General features: G+C 31.3%; 1 protein-coding gene and 1 non-coding gene across 2 annotated transcripts; one reads left to right on the top strand and one right to left on the bottom strand.

Moving 5' to 3' along the window:
- Positions 1-5,084: 5,084 nt before the first annotated feature.
- LOC145001405 (putative glutathione peroxidase 2) lies at positions 5,085-7,497 on the top strand. The gene is made up of 7 exons (XM_078960781.1): positions 5,085-5,295; positions 5,706-5,782; positions 6,541-6,602; positions 6,702-6,820; positions 6,914-7,081; positions 7,178-7,229; positions 7,344-7,497. The coding sequence occupies exons 1-6, from the start codon at positions 5,152-5,154 to the stop codon at positions 7,214-7,216; spliced, it is 609 nt and encodes a 202-aa protein (XP_078816907.1). The 5' UTR covers positions 5,085-5,151; the 3' UTR covers positions 7,217-7,229; positions 7,344-7,497.
- A 4,963-nt stretch (positions 7,498-12,460) lies between these two features.
- On the bottom strand, positions 12,461-12,534 carry TRNAN-GUU (transfer RNA asparagine (anticodon GUU)). The gene has a single exon. It is a non-coding gene; the product is annotated as a tRNA-Asn (tRNA).
- Between the last annotated feature and the right edge of the window lie 1,551 nt (positions 12,535-14,085).

The raw sequence follows: 14,085 nt of genomic DNA on the forward strand, positions 1-14,085 counted from the left end.
ATAGGTCAAGATGAACTAATCATAACAACTTGGTAAGGAGTTCAAGACTATATCAATAACCAACTCCTCATTAAAATGAACATTAATCCTCACAATGCGCTCCATGTAAAGTTGCATTCTCTATACGCGGCCATAGACAGATACTCCCTCTTTCATTTTTCATGCCATGATGGACTTTACCACCTCGTATTTTTCCTGATGAGCTCTCTTGTGGTACTTCTCAATAAGGTCCTTGTTCATCTCATACGTCCAGTAATCCTCATAGAGTCTCTGTAACTCAGGGGTCATCGTGGCGAATGTGAAATCCTCATTTTCACGGACAGAATATACCGATTTTGTTTATGCTTGTTTAAAAATTAGAGTAATATTTTAAAGAAAAGTGTTTGGAAATTCTTTCCTAAAAGAAAATATGATAAAGATATATCAAATCATTTTAGAATAAATGTATTTCATTAAAAACCTCGGGATGTCATGTTCGATACAGATCAAAAGCATAAACAATATAATATATGCCTTATAACATTTATTCATATCTAAAAGCCTATAACCCGTAATGCTCATCTAAACATCACATCTATGCTCGAGTGCCACTACCTGTAATACAAGAAACTGAGTGGGACAGGCTTGGGAGCCTGTTGAGCACATAGGGTTTTCAACCCACAATAAATAAGTTTATTAATTTCAACAACCAACAATCACCCGGTTACCTGTTCCCATTATCCTTACTTTACGTCCCTAAACACCTATCATAAGTGACCTAGCCTAAGGATCATCATCAGAATGGGCACTACTACTATCGGGGTTCCTCAGCAATAAATGTCCTAAAGGCAACCATGAGTGGGATGTAGTACACTGGTGAACACATCGTTCACAAACACCTACAGGTTGTGAGCCTGCTAGCGTTCCACTGGAATGTCTAGAAAATTCTGTGGTCGTCATCTATACTCTGCTAGATGACCAGAAACATCGTCAACATCGAGGCCTCTCATCATTTTATTTCACCACACCCAATTATTACATCTACCCATGTTTTACCCAACACATTTTGTAGATATAAAATACATATATAGTTTAAATCATTTAAAACATGTATAAAATTGTTCATCCAGCATAGATAGCAAGTATACATGTTATATGCACACATAGCACATAATTTATATAAAATACTTCATATCTATGTGTAAGATAAAAGTAACTATGCACTCGCTTGTTAAGGTGGTGATTTTGAACTCAAACAGCGCTTCGCTTCTATTAATTTATTTTCTTTCGACGAAACCTAATATCATTATCACTAGATTTTAGTCTAATATTCATTGCGACTAATTATTAGTCTAGATTATGTTGGATTAGTGTCTAAGCCCGTAACTATATTTGGTATTACTTGACCCGGTTGTGCATGATCCTTTTGGGTTGCCTTCACCAAAGCAACTTGACAAAGTAATTTTAGGAGAGATAGAGAGAGAGAGAGAATATTATGGTTTATTAATATATTATAAGAATAATATATTAAAGGAGAAATCATATTTATTTAATTAGTATTGGTCATAAATTAATTAGGAATTAATTTGGTGACTAAAAGAGATTAATTAAATAAAGGGGCATAAACTGTCAAATGTATGATAGTTGAGTTTTGGGCTAGGAAACCTAATGGACTAAAGGGGGGAACGAAATTATGATGGGAATCCATCATATTTTCGTCCAAGGCCTTATTCCAGAAGGTTCCTTGGGCTTTTTGGTGGCTAAGCTGTCAATTAGGGTTTAGACTGAAACCCTAACAACCTACAGTATAAACATGACCCCTAGGCTATGAAAATCGGCTACACTTGATTCCAAGAGAACCCTAGGGATGATTTTAGCATCTCTCACCCTCTCTCATATTGCCTTCTTGCTTGTGGGGTTTGTAAGCCATTAGAGGAGTTACAATTGCGACTCTAAGCTCCAAGAAAGAAGAATCAAGCTTCCATTGAAGAGGTAAACATCTAGATCTGATTCTATGTGTTAGTTTTGATATATGTATGCTAGATTAGGGTTTATAAGTTTTGGATTCATTGCATGTACAATAGAGAAACCTAGATCCAAGCATTAGGGTTTGTATGAGCACATAGGATTGTTCTTATGCATAAAACCCATCAGATTCATCATTAACTCAGATTTTACTTCATGATCTATCAAGTAAGGATCAGCCAGACATAACAGTTGGGAGGCAGGACCATTTCAACATATAGCTTTTCTGAAATCCAACAACCAAACCCAACGTGACCATTCTAGGCACCTCTCATGTAAGTAGTTCAACCGGTATAACGACTTTGAATCACTGATAAATCTTATTTATAGGTTCATAATAACGATATTATATTTATATATAAGCGATATTTGAAGTAGTGAAGACGTATTTCACTCATAGTGGGTTTTACTAAAAACTGGGCTCCGCTAGAGCAGAGCTTCTAAGCCGAAAAGCTCTTTTTATCGGAGCCTTCGGGAGCTCCGGGGATTCCTTCTTATGCCATAGAGGTACCCTAGGCTTTGGGGGGTGTTAGAGAGTGTATAGAGAGAGAAAGAGATGAGAATTGGTGTGAGAAATGAGGCTGCCCTGCACCTCTATTTATAGGATGGAAATCTAATCAAATCGTAGAGTTGGGCCTCCAACTCGTCGAGTTGGGTGCCACATGTCACCATCTGGTGGCAAGACTTGGAGAGAAAGCAATTGCTCTGCTCGCGCTACGTCACCCACTTCGCAGCAACACACTCCCGACTTCTAAATCCCTTAAATTTCGCATAAGAGCTCTATTTTCGACGTTCTTTATATCCACGCGTAGGTATTGACAAGATCTACAACTCTCCTTTTGACTCCGTTGGCTAGTTCTTGGCGATTTTAAATTTAACAATATGAGAAGATTACATTGTTAAATGACCGTGTAGAATTCATAACTTCTACATACAGACTCTGTTTTCTTCTGTCTTTTTATCATTGAGATCTTATTAATGAGATATTAAATTCTCATTTAGGTTGCGCTGGCCAAAAATCGATCAATCTAAAATTTGAATTTCAAGTTGTGCACTGCTATGCCAAATCTTAGAAAAATCATAACTTCCTCACACGAGGTCAGATTTGGGCGTTCTTTTTATGTATCTTCTCGGTTTAACGTATACTACAACTTTCATTTAGATATCTAAGGCTAAAAAGTAGTTTGAATTTCAAGTTGTGTACTGCTATGATCCAACTATATAAATCACAACTTGGAAAAGGGACGCCGTAATCTAATTGTAGATTTTATAAAGGTAGGTAAATGAAGATTTACCAATGCCACCAATAGAAACTTAGGGGGCAAGGTTAGGGTTTCAAAACCCTAACCCTAATTTCGAAATTTAAGCCTTTTAGGGTTTAATTTCCATAAACCCTAAGTTGATCAAATTCAGTAATTATAGCAAATTCAATTAAAAACAAACCAAACGCTTTGATACCACTGATGGGTTTCAGGCATAACAAAACAAACTTAAAACTCTTAAGTGTGCATGCAACCTAAGACAAGATATTTGTTTTCTCTATTGAACCTATAACTAAGAACATAAAAATAAGAACCCTAAAACCCTAGGTAATTTTTGAAATTAACAAGAAAAGGTTTATGATTACATACCTTATTGTCATTATAGCAAATAACAATTCTCCTTTAGTGGTAGAAGCTTTGGAAGCAAGCACCACAAATGTCGTGCCTCTAGTGGTTTACACCCACACTAGCAAGAAGGAGATTATGGAGAGAGGAGGAGGAAGGCTTAGAATTTTGGCTATCTCTCTTAGAGAATGAGTAGTCGAAAATGCTAGGGCTAGGAGTCCTTATACAGTGTAACTAGGAAACCCTAGATAAGTCCAAAACCAATATAATAATATTATCTTGAATTGGTAATTATCTAGCTTTCTAATTATCCTCCACTGATAATTCCAGAAACCCTAAAGGCCTCTAAAAACCGTCAACCCTATGTGTGGAAGGTTCTGGAGCCTTTTGTTCAACTATTGAACAATTGCACTTTAGACCTTGTACTTTAAATTAATTCTATTAATCCCGAAATTAATTCCAATTAATTTCTTATTAATTATTAATAAAATATTACTATTTCTAATTAATAAATTATTTTCATAATATATTAATAAATTATTTATTTCAATTTATTAATCAATAATCAACCTCTTTCTCTCCAAAAAACATCATGTCCAATTGCTAGGTTTGAGGGCAATCCAAAAGGATTTTGCTACCATCAATTTAAGTTTATAGCAATTATAGTTATGTGCTTAGACACCAAATCCAACAGACCAAACCAAAGGTCTGTGTAATAGTACGCTATTACAAATAGTTAGTCTTGGAAAACATGTCATTGAGGCACGAATTATAGCTGGTAGATTCTTCAATGAGACTGTTTACATACCTCGCATGAAGTTAATTTCGTTTGATAAAAGAATCTCCTTCCGTTTTCAGCAGAGGCAATTCCTCGTAGCTGTTGGTTTTGCTATGTCCATTAACAAGAGTCAATGCCAATCATTATCAACCGTTGGATTGTATTTGCGTAGACCTGTCTTCATTCATAGTCAATATATGTATGTAGTTGTTTATCGCGTGACAAGTAAAAAGGGTTTGAAGGTACTCATATGTGAAGAAGAAGGTTATCCAACAAATAAAACAAAAAAAAATGTTGTTTATAAAGAGGTCGATACTCAGACATTTCGTTTTACATTTTTAAGTATTTCAACATAATCAATAACACGAAGTTTCTTTATGTTACTTTCTTTTTTTAATTGTGTCGACTTTTTATAATTTTATATGTATTCTTTATACGTCCCCACATTTTACGCAAGTCATAATCTAATTTCAAATAAAAAATTGAAAATTTTCGCAACAACACCTTTTTATAGTCAGACATTTCGTTTTATTTTTTTTTAATATTTCAATATAATCAATAATACGAAGTTTTTCATGTTACGTTATCTTATTTTTTTTATTGTGTGGATATTTCATAATTTTATTTCAAATAAATAAAATAAATAAATAACTGAAAATTTCCGCAACAACACCTAAACTTGGTAAAAGCGCGCACGAACTGACCATCAACGAGTTTGCTCACAATTTCTGTTTATAAAAAGCATACGGGAACTGACTGTCAATGGCGTCTACAACAGTCACGAATTTGACACCTTTTTTCCTTGTTGGTCTCGCATTCGTCTTGTTTTATAGACACCCGTCTTCTTCCATCACCCTAAACATGACTCAAGAAACCCCCAAATCCGTTCACGACTTTACTGTTAAGGTAAAATCACTTCTCTTCATTCCGATATTCTTGTTGTTCTTAAAAAACACGATATCTGATTTTGGGATTTCATGGTTCTCGTTTTCTCTAAATATCCAACAATTCCTGGTTGCGTAGTCCAAACCAACTCAATTTCAACTTCAAAATTGATGATCAATCCCTTCAAATTTGATGGGTATATGACAATCGATTTAAACCATATAACAGGCCTCACATATCAATGCAGTTCTGTTTACTTTTACCTCAAGATTCATATCAATTTCGGATATGAAATTACTAGATTTGGATTCAAAAAATTCAAACTTTATCTCTTTATTCCCCTTTGAATGGAAGGAATATATATTTGATTCATTTTCTTCTCAATTTTTATATGTTTTATTTAAAGCTTCTGACGAAATTCGATGTTTCAGGATATTCGTGGAAATGAGGTGCATTTGAGCTCATACAGTGGAAAGGTTCTCTTAATTGTCAACGTTGCATCAAAATGGTAAAGAACTTCAATTTCTGCTTCAACAATAGCTCATTTCTCTGATATGTTTGTCGATATTGTAGAGTTTATTGATTTGAAACTTGTTAGTAGCCATTAAATAGAAACTGTTTTGTGTTTTATATGTGATATTGTAAAGATCTTGGTTCAAAGGTTATATGATACGTGATGAATTGCCCTCATGAAAACATTTTATTAAAAAAAAAAAAGGTGAAACAAATCTTGATTCGATAAGATTGATGATTTTTTGGTTCATAGATTGGTATAGAAATTCTTGATTTAGTTCTTGAAGATATCGCATCATTTTGGCTGTATTTATTGTGCCCATGTTCACCATGATGTTCTAAATTATAATTAAAACAGATGGATGGTAGTTGAGGGTATCCACATGGATTTCATCTCATATTTTATTTAATATGTATTATTGTATTTCGACTTTAAGACTATTATTATTATCACCATCTACATTCCATATTTGACTTTTGAGGGAAAATTAGTCATCTTTTACTTCTAAATCAACAAGATTTAGTTCCTTTTGAGTAGAAGAAAAGAATTTGTATTTGTATTCAGGAAAGAATTGTTAACTATGTTATTTTAAATATTGTTAAAACATGAATTTGCAGAGCCTAAAGTTGACTTTGCAATTTCTGATGTTCAAAATACACTTCAATTAATGAATCCATTCGTTATTCAATAATCACAAAACACAACTATCTTTTGGCTAATTTTAATATATAATCATTTGTTTATTTCGACAGTGGATTGACCGAGTCAAACTACAAAGAATTGAATATATTGTACCAAAAATACAAAGATCAAGGTATGTTTATGGTATTGTGCATGAAGTAGATTCATATTTACTTTTTTTACTTTGACTTTTTCATGGTTTTGATTATTTGACTTTTCATATTGTTGGCAGATTTTGAAATCTTGGCTTTTCCTTGCAACCAATTTCTTTGGCAAGAACCAGGGACAAATGAGGAAATTCAGGATACAGTGTGCACTAAATTTAAAGCCGAGTTCCCGATATTTGACAAGGTGTTTTGATATCTCAAGAAATTGTTACATTTTTTATCGGATAGAGGGGCGAATTTGTAAATTTAAAGGAAATACATTCTTGGATCATTGCAGGTTGAGGTTAATGGGAACAATGCATCACCCCTATACAAGTTTCTAAAATCAGAAAAAGGTGGATTCTTGGTTGATGGAATCAAATGGAATTTCACAAAGTTTTTAGTTAACAAACAAGGAAAAGTTATCCAAAGATATGCCCCTAAAACCCCACCTCTTGAATTCGAGGTTAGTATTCAAAAAAAATCCAAAAGTATTTCCATTTTTTTATATTTGGGAATTTTGGTTATTGAATTCTTGAATTGTTTCTTTGATTCTAAACAGAAAGACATTCAAAATCTGTTGGAATCATCGTCTTCTTGAGAGACACAACAAGGTGTGACTAATAAAGATCTTTAAAGTTTTTAACTTTATCATGTTATGCAAGTGTTTTTGGGCCAAATGTATGTGTGATCTTGTGAAATTAATGGGGTTTTTTTTTTTTTTTCAGAAGAAAGAGAATGAGCAATGGGGGATAAGATAGAGAAAGAGAGAGTTGAAGGTTGTTGTGGGTTATGTGTTTGGTTTATAGTTAGTGAAATAAGCAACACTCTTTCTTACATTTGTAATTGGATGATGTTATAATTAATAATTCAAATTATATATTCTTTGTTTCGTTTCACAATTATTAATTTAAAAAAAGCAGACGCTCTAACCAACTGAGCTATTCCAGCTGATTTGGTTAGAAAACATGTACATGAATCCATAAAATGGTTAGAAGTTATATTTCAGAAAGTGCATATGTGATTGCTTACTACTATTAATTATAGAGACAAAATAAAAATCCCTTTTATTTTATGGAAGGAACAGTTTTAATAAAACCTACACCTCTTTATTTAACAAAGAAATGCTCAAATCCACTTTTGATTTTCCCAGTCCTCTTCCTTATTGTTCATGCCTCGATCTTGGTAGGCTTTTGACACAATATTATGAGTATTATCAAAGAAAATGGTAAAACCGTGAATAAAAGTTTAAGAAAGGAAGTGTTATATATATATATATATATATATATATATATATATATATATATATATATATATATATATATATATATATATATATATATATATATATCATGTGTGGAATATATTGTATGTGGATATCAATATGAGAAATCAAGTGTCATGAAAATATATTAATGTGTCATGTTATCAAGTTATCATTCTTAAAAACAACATAATACTTATATCTTTTATTTATATAAGTTATTCGTTAAATATTTGGGTGTCAAATATATCAAGGTGACCGTTGTTGTTGTTGTTGTTGTTGTTGTTGTTTTTTATTTTAATCATAAAATAATCACATAAAACGTGAAAAGTAATTGTGTAAGGCAAGAATAATAACTAATAAATAATGTTTTGTACATATTTTTAGTTGATGCAAAGACATTGGTTCCATAGCCAAGAAATAAAGTAGCTGAGTTTCGTTGTAAATATGGCTATGAGATGGCTGTTTATGTATTAGCAAGATGGTATTAATCCTACAACTTTTTTGAGTTCCGTTTATCAGATTATGTCATATCATTTTTTATGTTGATAAATCTATATGTTGCAGGATTGCTGACAAATCACAAGTTTATACTTAACATGCTTACATGAGACCACTAGGAGTAGGTTAGTTTCTAGATGTGAAGTTGTTATTAGTTGCTTATTTTTGTGAATGTGCATGATTTTATTGATTTGTTTGAACTTCAGTGGCTATGTTGTTGGGTATTGATGATGAGAATGGGTCTAAACTCTTCAAATGTGATCCAGCAGGTCACTTCTTTGGATATTAGATGTGTGGAATTTTGTAATGGATTTAGAAAAAGATATAAATTTGTTATCTAATGTAGCTTTTGAATTTTTTTTTGTAGGAAACAAGTGTTGGATTGAAAGAGCAAGAGGCTATTAATTTCCTTTAGATGAAATGGAAAAATGACTCCCTCAATTTACTTATGATGAAACTGTACAGGTGAATTACTACACTTTCTTTGAGTTGCAACTATTGTGTAATTGTATTTAACATTGACATATGCTTGATGCATCCCATGTTTGACTGTAGATTGCAATTTCTGCTTTGCAATGATGCAATATGTTCTACAAGAAGACTTCAAGGCCAATGAGATTGAGGTTGCAAATACCGTTTTGGATCTAAACCATCAGAAGTGGATCTATTTCAAATCGTTGTTTGTGGCTTTCTTTCCATTTCTAGGGCAAAAACAGGTGACTGTCTTTGTTTCTAATTTCATTCTTCATCTGCTAATTTCATCGATTTCTTTTTCTATTACATTGGCAGTGATAACAAATTAGACTTAATTAATCGACTTGGTGTGAGATGTTATCCCAAGAACATGTTCCAAAGACCCACTTCAAACACAAGGTTCGTTTACAGTTTTTTTGTTAGTTTTTCCGTTTTTTTTCAATACATACTGAAAATGAATCAGTACCTGTTGATTGTGTTTTTGACCATCTAATAATAGAAAAATCCTTAATAGTTTGTTACTATGGAAGATTTTTTTGGCAGGGAGAGATGACATTTTTTCATCTGTATTTAAGGGACTCTATACTGAAGACATAGATACTCCTACAGCAGTGACCGACCAGGTAAATCATGCCAACTTCACTGTATTATCTTTTGGTTTTGGTGTTTATTCAAGTGTGAATTGGTTTCATCTCAATTCCTTTATTTTTTTGGTTATTTTAATGAGTTTATCTCATGTTGCAGTTTGAATAAGATGAGGATTGACATTAATTTCTTGGATTAATATCATCAGGGTTGTTGAATAGCGACATGGTACTTCATCTCTTACAAGGGCATATCTGTTATTGATGCTTTCAACTTGAAATTAAAATAGAGAATAAGAAGTTTGATCCTCCTTATAAAGTATTTGTATATACTATTTCATTTCATTGGAAAATGATTATGTTGGCTGTGAGTCTTTTATCTTTTCTATAGTTGAGAAGTTTGATCAGTATATGATTCCTTTGTTTTTTTTGTAAGGTAGTTTTAATGGTAACTCCATGAAGGTAGCCAGAGTTATTGTTCAACAATGGGTTCAAAGAGGCTTATGTTATCTGAGTTGGAGTTAGTGGCAACAATGGACGATTGGTATTATCATTCACTTTTTTTCTTCATGGAAGCATTCAAATAGGAGAATATTTGGACAAAGTATAAGTTTAATTTATCGTAAGTTTTCGATAGTTGGATACTCAGGTGGAAGCATACATACATGGGCTGCACTCAAGTACATTCCTGATAGAATTGCAGGTATTTCACCATTTTTTAAATCAAATACTTTTTTTAATTTGATTATATTGAACTGAAAATATAGGTGCTTTCAGGGTAGCACCTTTGGTGAATCCATATGAAGCAACCATGACTAAGGTTGAGACACGTAGGACATGGGACAAGTGTATGTAGAATCTAGGTTTGAAATGGGACAGTGTATGCAGTAAAAGAATATGCAGTTTTTTATGTTTAGAATTGAAATAGATTAAATGATGAATGCTATAAACACGATTCTAAATCTCTTCTATGGAGAAACTAACCAAAAAGCATAAATTTGTCTTTGTATGTCTTTAATGACTTAGACAAAAAAAAATCACACATCTGTCAAACACTTGGTTGTTAGACCAATAGTATTGAAGAGTATTGGAAGCTCGCTTTTCATCTTTAGTATTAAAATCTGTGCCTTTCTTCTAGTTAGTAATTAATTTCTGATTGTAGGTATCATTTTCTTGATTTGTTATGCTAAGAAACGATTATTTAACATATTATTTTAACATCATTTTTTAGTTTTTTCTTCAACTGATTGCAACTGTGTGTATGTATCATGTATGCAAATAGGTAAATTTATGATTTCATATCATCAAAATATATTGATTATGAAGGATCTAGGTTTTAACTTCATCATACATACTGTTTTTTTACCAAACTGCCCCTACATACCATTTTTAAACTTTTAAAAAAATGATTTTAATAGTTTTGGACGAAACTGCTCCTGCATACTATTTTTATAGTTAAAAAAATTTGATTTTAATAGTTTTCGACAAAAATGCCCCTGCATAATATTTTTATACTTAAAAAAATTGAATTTAACAATTTTTGATGAAACTACCCTTGCATACTGTTTTTATAGTTACTTATTTTTTTTAACAGTTTTGGACAAAAGTATCCCTAATGTTTCAAATTTATTGTGCAAAATGATGAGCGGGTGTGGTTTATTGCCTTTGTGTCTACGGCCCCACCACACGATGATGAAGCAACGAAGATAACTAAAAAGGTTTATGCCAAAGTTGAAGGTTTTGTACCTCAAAGAAGAGCAAAAGGTAACTTTCCTATCTTAATAAATGTATCTTGATTTCAATACAAAAAAGAAACATATCTTCCTTTGTAGATTTGTAACAGGTGCTAGAAATTGGATTTGCATGAACCTGGAACAACTTTCTGGGAAGATTTGGAATCTGAAATGGCATAGTCCTGATAAGAAATTTTGTAGCTAAGTTTTATTTTCGTTTCCTGCTTTCAAAGGGTTTTGTTTATTGGGTTGTAAATTATCTTTCATTTAATTAGAAATTTGTTGTAAGATTAGGCTGTTTTAATAAAATTGAGGAAACACCCCAAATAACATTAATAACATAAATAATAGATTCTGTTAGAACGAAAAGAGCTACAACATCTATTTATTCGTTTATGTATTTATTTACATTCTTTATACTCAAAGTAGTTCAACAAATACAATCCAGGTACAAAAAAAACCCGAAGACGTCGTCACCACCCCAATCTTATCCCATTAACCAAACAATAAACCCATGAAGTATATATTTCGATAAATAGTTTAAGTTGCATTTGCAACTTGCAAAGGGAGAAAAAAGACATTAATTTGATAATGCCACTTAAGAGGTATTTGGCAAACCGACAACAAAACAATACTCAAACTACAAAAAAATAGTTCGTCAACTAACATTTACAAACAACAAACAACAGAAAAAATTATCGCATCCGATCCCCGCAACGCGGGGGTTCCCCACCTAGTTATTATTAATTGATTTAAAACTATTCATGTGGATATTTTAATGTTATTTTCAAATATCAACTATTGTTTTCATCATATCCAAAAGTATTTCCATTTTGGTTACTGAATTCTTGAATTGTTTCTTTGATTATAAAGAGAAAGACATTCAAAATTCAAAATCTATTGGAATCATCATCTTCTTGAGACATGCAACAAGGTGTGACTAATAAAGATCTTTAAAGTTTTTAACTTTATCATGTTATGCAAGTATTTTTGGGCCAAATGTATGTGTGATCTTGAAATTAATGGGTTTTTTTTTTTCTTCGAAGAAAGAGAATGAGCAATGGGGGATAAGATAGAGAAAGAGAGAGTTGAAGGAGGTTGTGGGTTATGTGTTTGGTTTATAGTTAGTGAAATAAGCAACACTCTTTCTTACACTTGTAATTGGATGATGTTATAATTAATAATTCAAATTATATATTCTTTGTTTTGTTTCACAATTATTAATTTAAAAAAAAAAAAACATACATATATATATAGTTGTTTGATTTAGAAGACAAACACAATAAAATCGCTAGAAGGAGGGGTTGAACCTCCGACCTTGTGGTTAACAGCCACACGCTCTAACCAACTGAGCTATTCCAGCTGATTTTGCTAGAAAACATGTACATAAATCCATAAAATGGTTAGAAGTTATATTTCAGAAAGTTCGTATGTGATCGCTTACTACTATTAATAGAGACAAAATAAAAATCCCTTTTATTTTTATGGAAGGAACAGTTTTAATAAAACCTACACCTCTTTATTTAACAAGGAAATGCTCAAATCCATTTTGATTTTCCTAGTTGCTCTTCCTGTCTTCCATATTGTTCATGCCTCGATATGGTACCTTTTGACACACTATTATGAGTATTATCAAAGAAAATGGTAAACCCATGAATAAAAAGTTTAAGAAAGGAAATGCTTTATATATATATATATATATATATATATATATATATATATATATATATATATATATATATATATATATATATATATATATATATAAAATAACATGTGACTATGTGAGGAATATATTGGATGAGGATATCAATATGAGAAATGACGTGTCATGAAAATATATTAATGTGTCATGTTATCAAGTTATTATTCTTAAAAACAACATAATACTTATATATTTTATTTATATAACTTATTCATTAAATATATGGGTGTCATATATATCAAGGTGACCGTTGTTTTTTTAATGTAAAATAATCACATAAAACGTGAAAAGTAGGTTCATATTTTTTTTTTTCTTTTAAAGAAAAACTTAATATATTTTTTCCTTGGAATTACTACGTAGAATCTCAATTTTGAATTGTTTACCATGAAATGATGTATTAAATATGTATTTTTTTAAAGGTTTTAAACTATTTATTGTTAACTGAAGGGTTAACAAATGGATGAAAATATGTTTTTATGTTTTAAAATACATTTGATAAGATTTTACCATCCAATTCAATTTTACGATTAATGACCATACAAAACAGAAATAATCATATATGAAATCTTGATGTTAACAACCTTTTCACAATATCATTTTTTACAACAAAAACATTACTTTTTTTATTTTAAAATAAAATACATTGCCACATTTAGTCCCAAATTTCTTTTCTCAAAAATCATAGTATTAAGTTTGATTTCTTCTCAATTTTAAAAGTTTAGTTTTCGGGCTTAATTTAGGTTTTTTTTAATAAAAAAGAGAAAAAAATGATGTTGGTCACATATAAAAGTCATAGGAAACATAAAGATGTGCTTATTAACAACCCTTGTTTATAACATGTTAAAGATGGAAATGCAATCATGGTGTTTGGCAATGATAACTTTTACCCATTTCTCATCCTTGAAATCATTAAAATGTTCAGGATTTCTAAAATTTATGGTTGAATAAACAAAATCCGAGTTCATCTTCTATTTGGTAGGAGGCTGTACGAACGAATGATAGATGATGAATTATTATGTTTTTATTTTTATTCTCTTCTTCAGGTGGTATATGTGAAGTCGATCATTATCATGGACAAATAAAAAAGTGGATATAAAACATTCTTATTATCTTGAATAATATGATGAAAGATATCTACTAGAAAGTTTAAAATTAAAAATTTGTGGTAGTTATAGTGTTTGGATACAACTTTTAAAAAAATCAAATACA

Source organism: Lactuca saligna, chromosome 6 (assembly GCF_052625555.1).
Source record: "Lactuca saligna cultivar CGN05327 chromosome 6, ASM5262555v1, whole genome shotgun sequence".
NCBI lineage: Eukaryota > Viridiplantae > Streptophyta > Magnoliopsida > Asterales > Asteraceae > Lactuca > Lactuca saligna.

Excerpts from the sequence above, each read along its gene's own strand:
- LOC145001405 (XM_078960781.1), top strand. The coding sequence starts at position 5,152 with ATGGCGTCTACAACAGTCACGAATTTGACACCTTTTTTCCTTGTTGGT. Across the intron at positions 5,296-5,705 it reads TTCACGACTTTACTGTTAAG|GATATTCGTGGAAATGAGGT; the intron begins GTAAAATCACTT and ends TCGATGTTTCAG. Across the intron at positions 6,603-6,701 it reads CCAAAAATACAAAGATCAAG|ATTTTGAAATCTTGGCTTTT; the intron begins GTATGTTTATGG and ends TATTGTTGGCAG.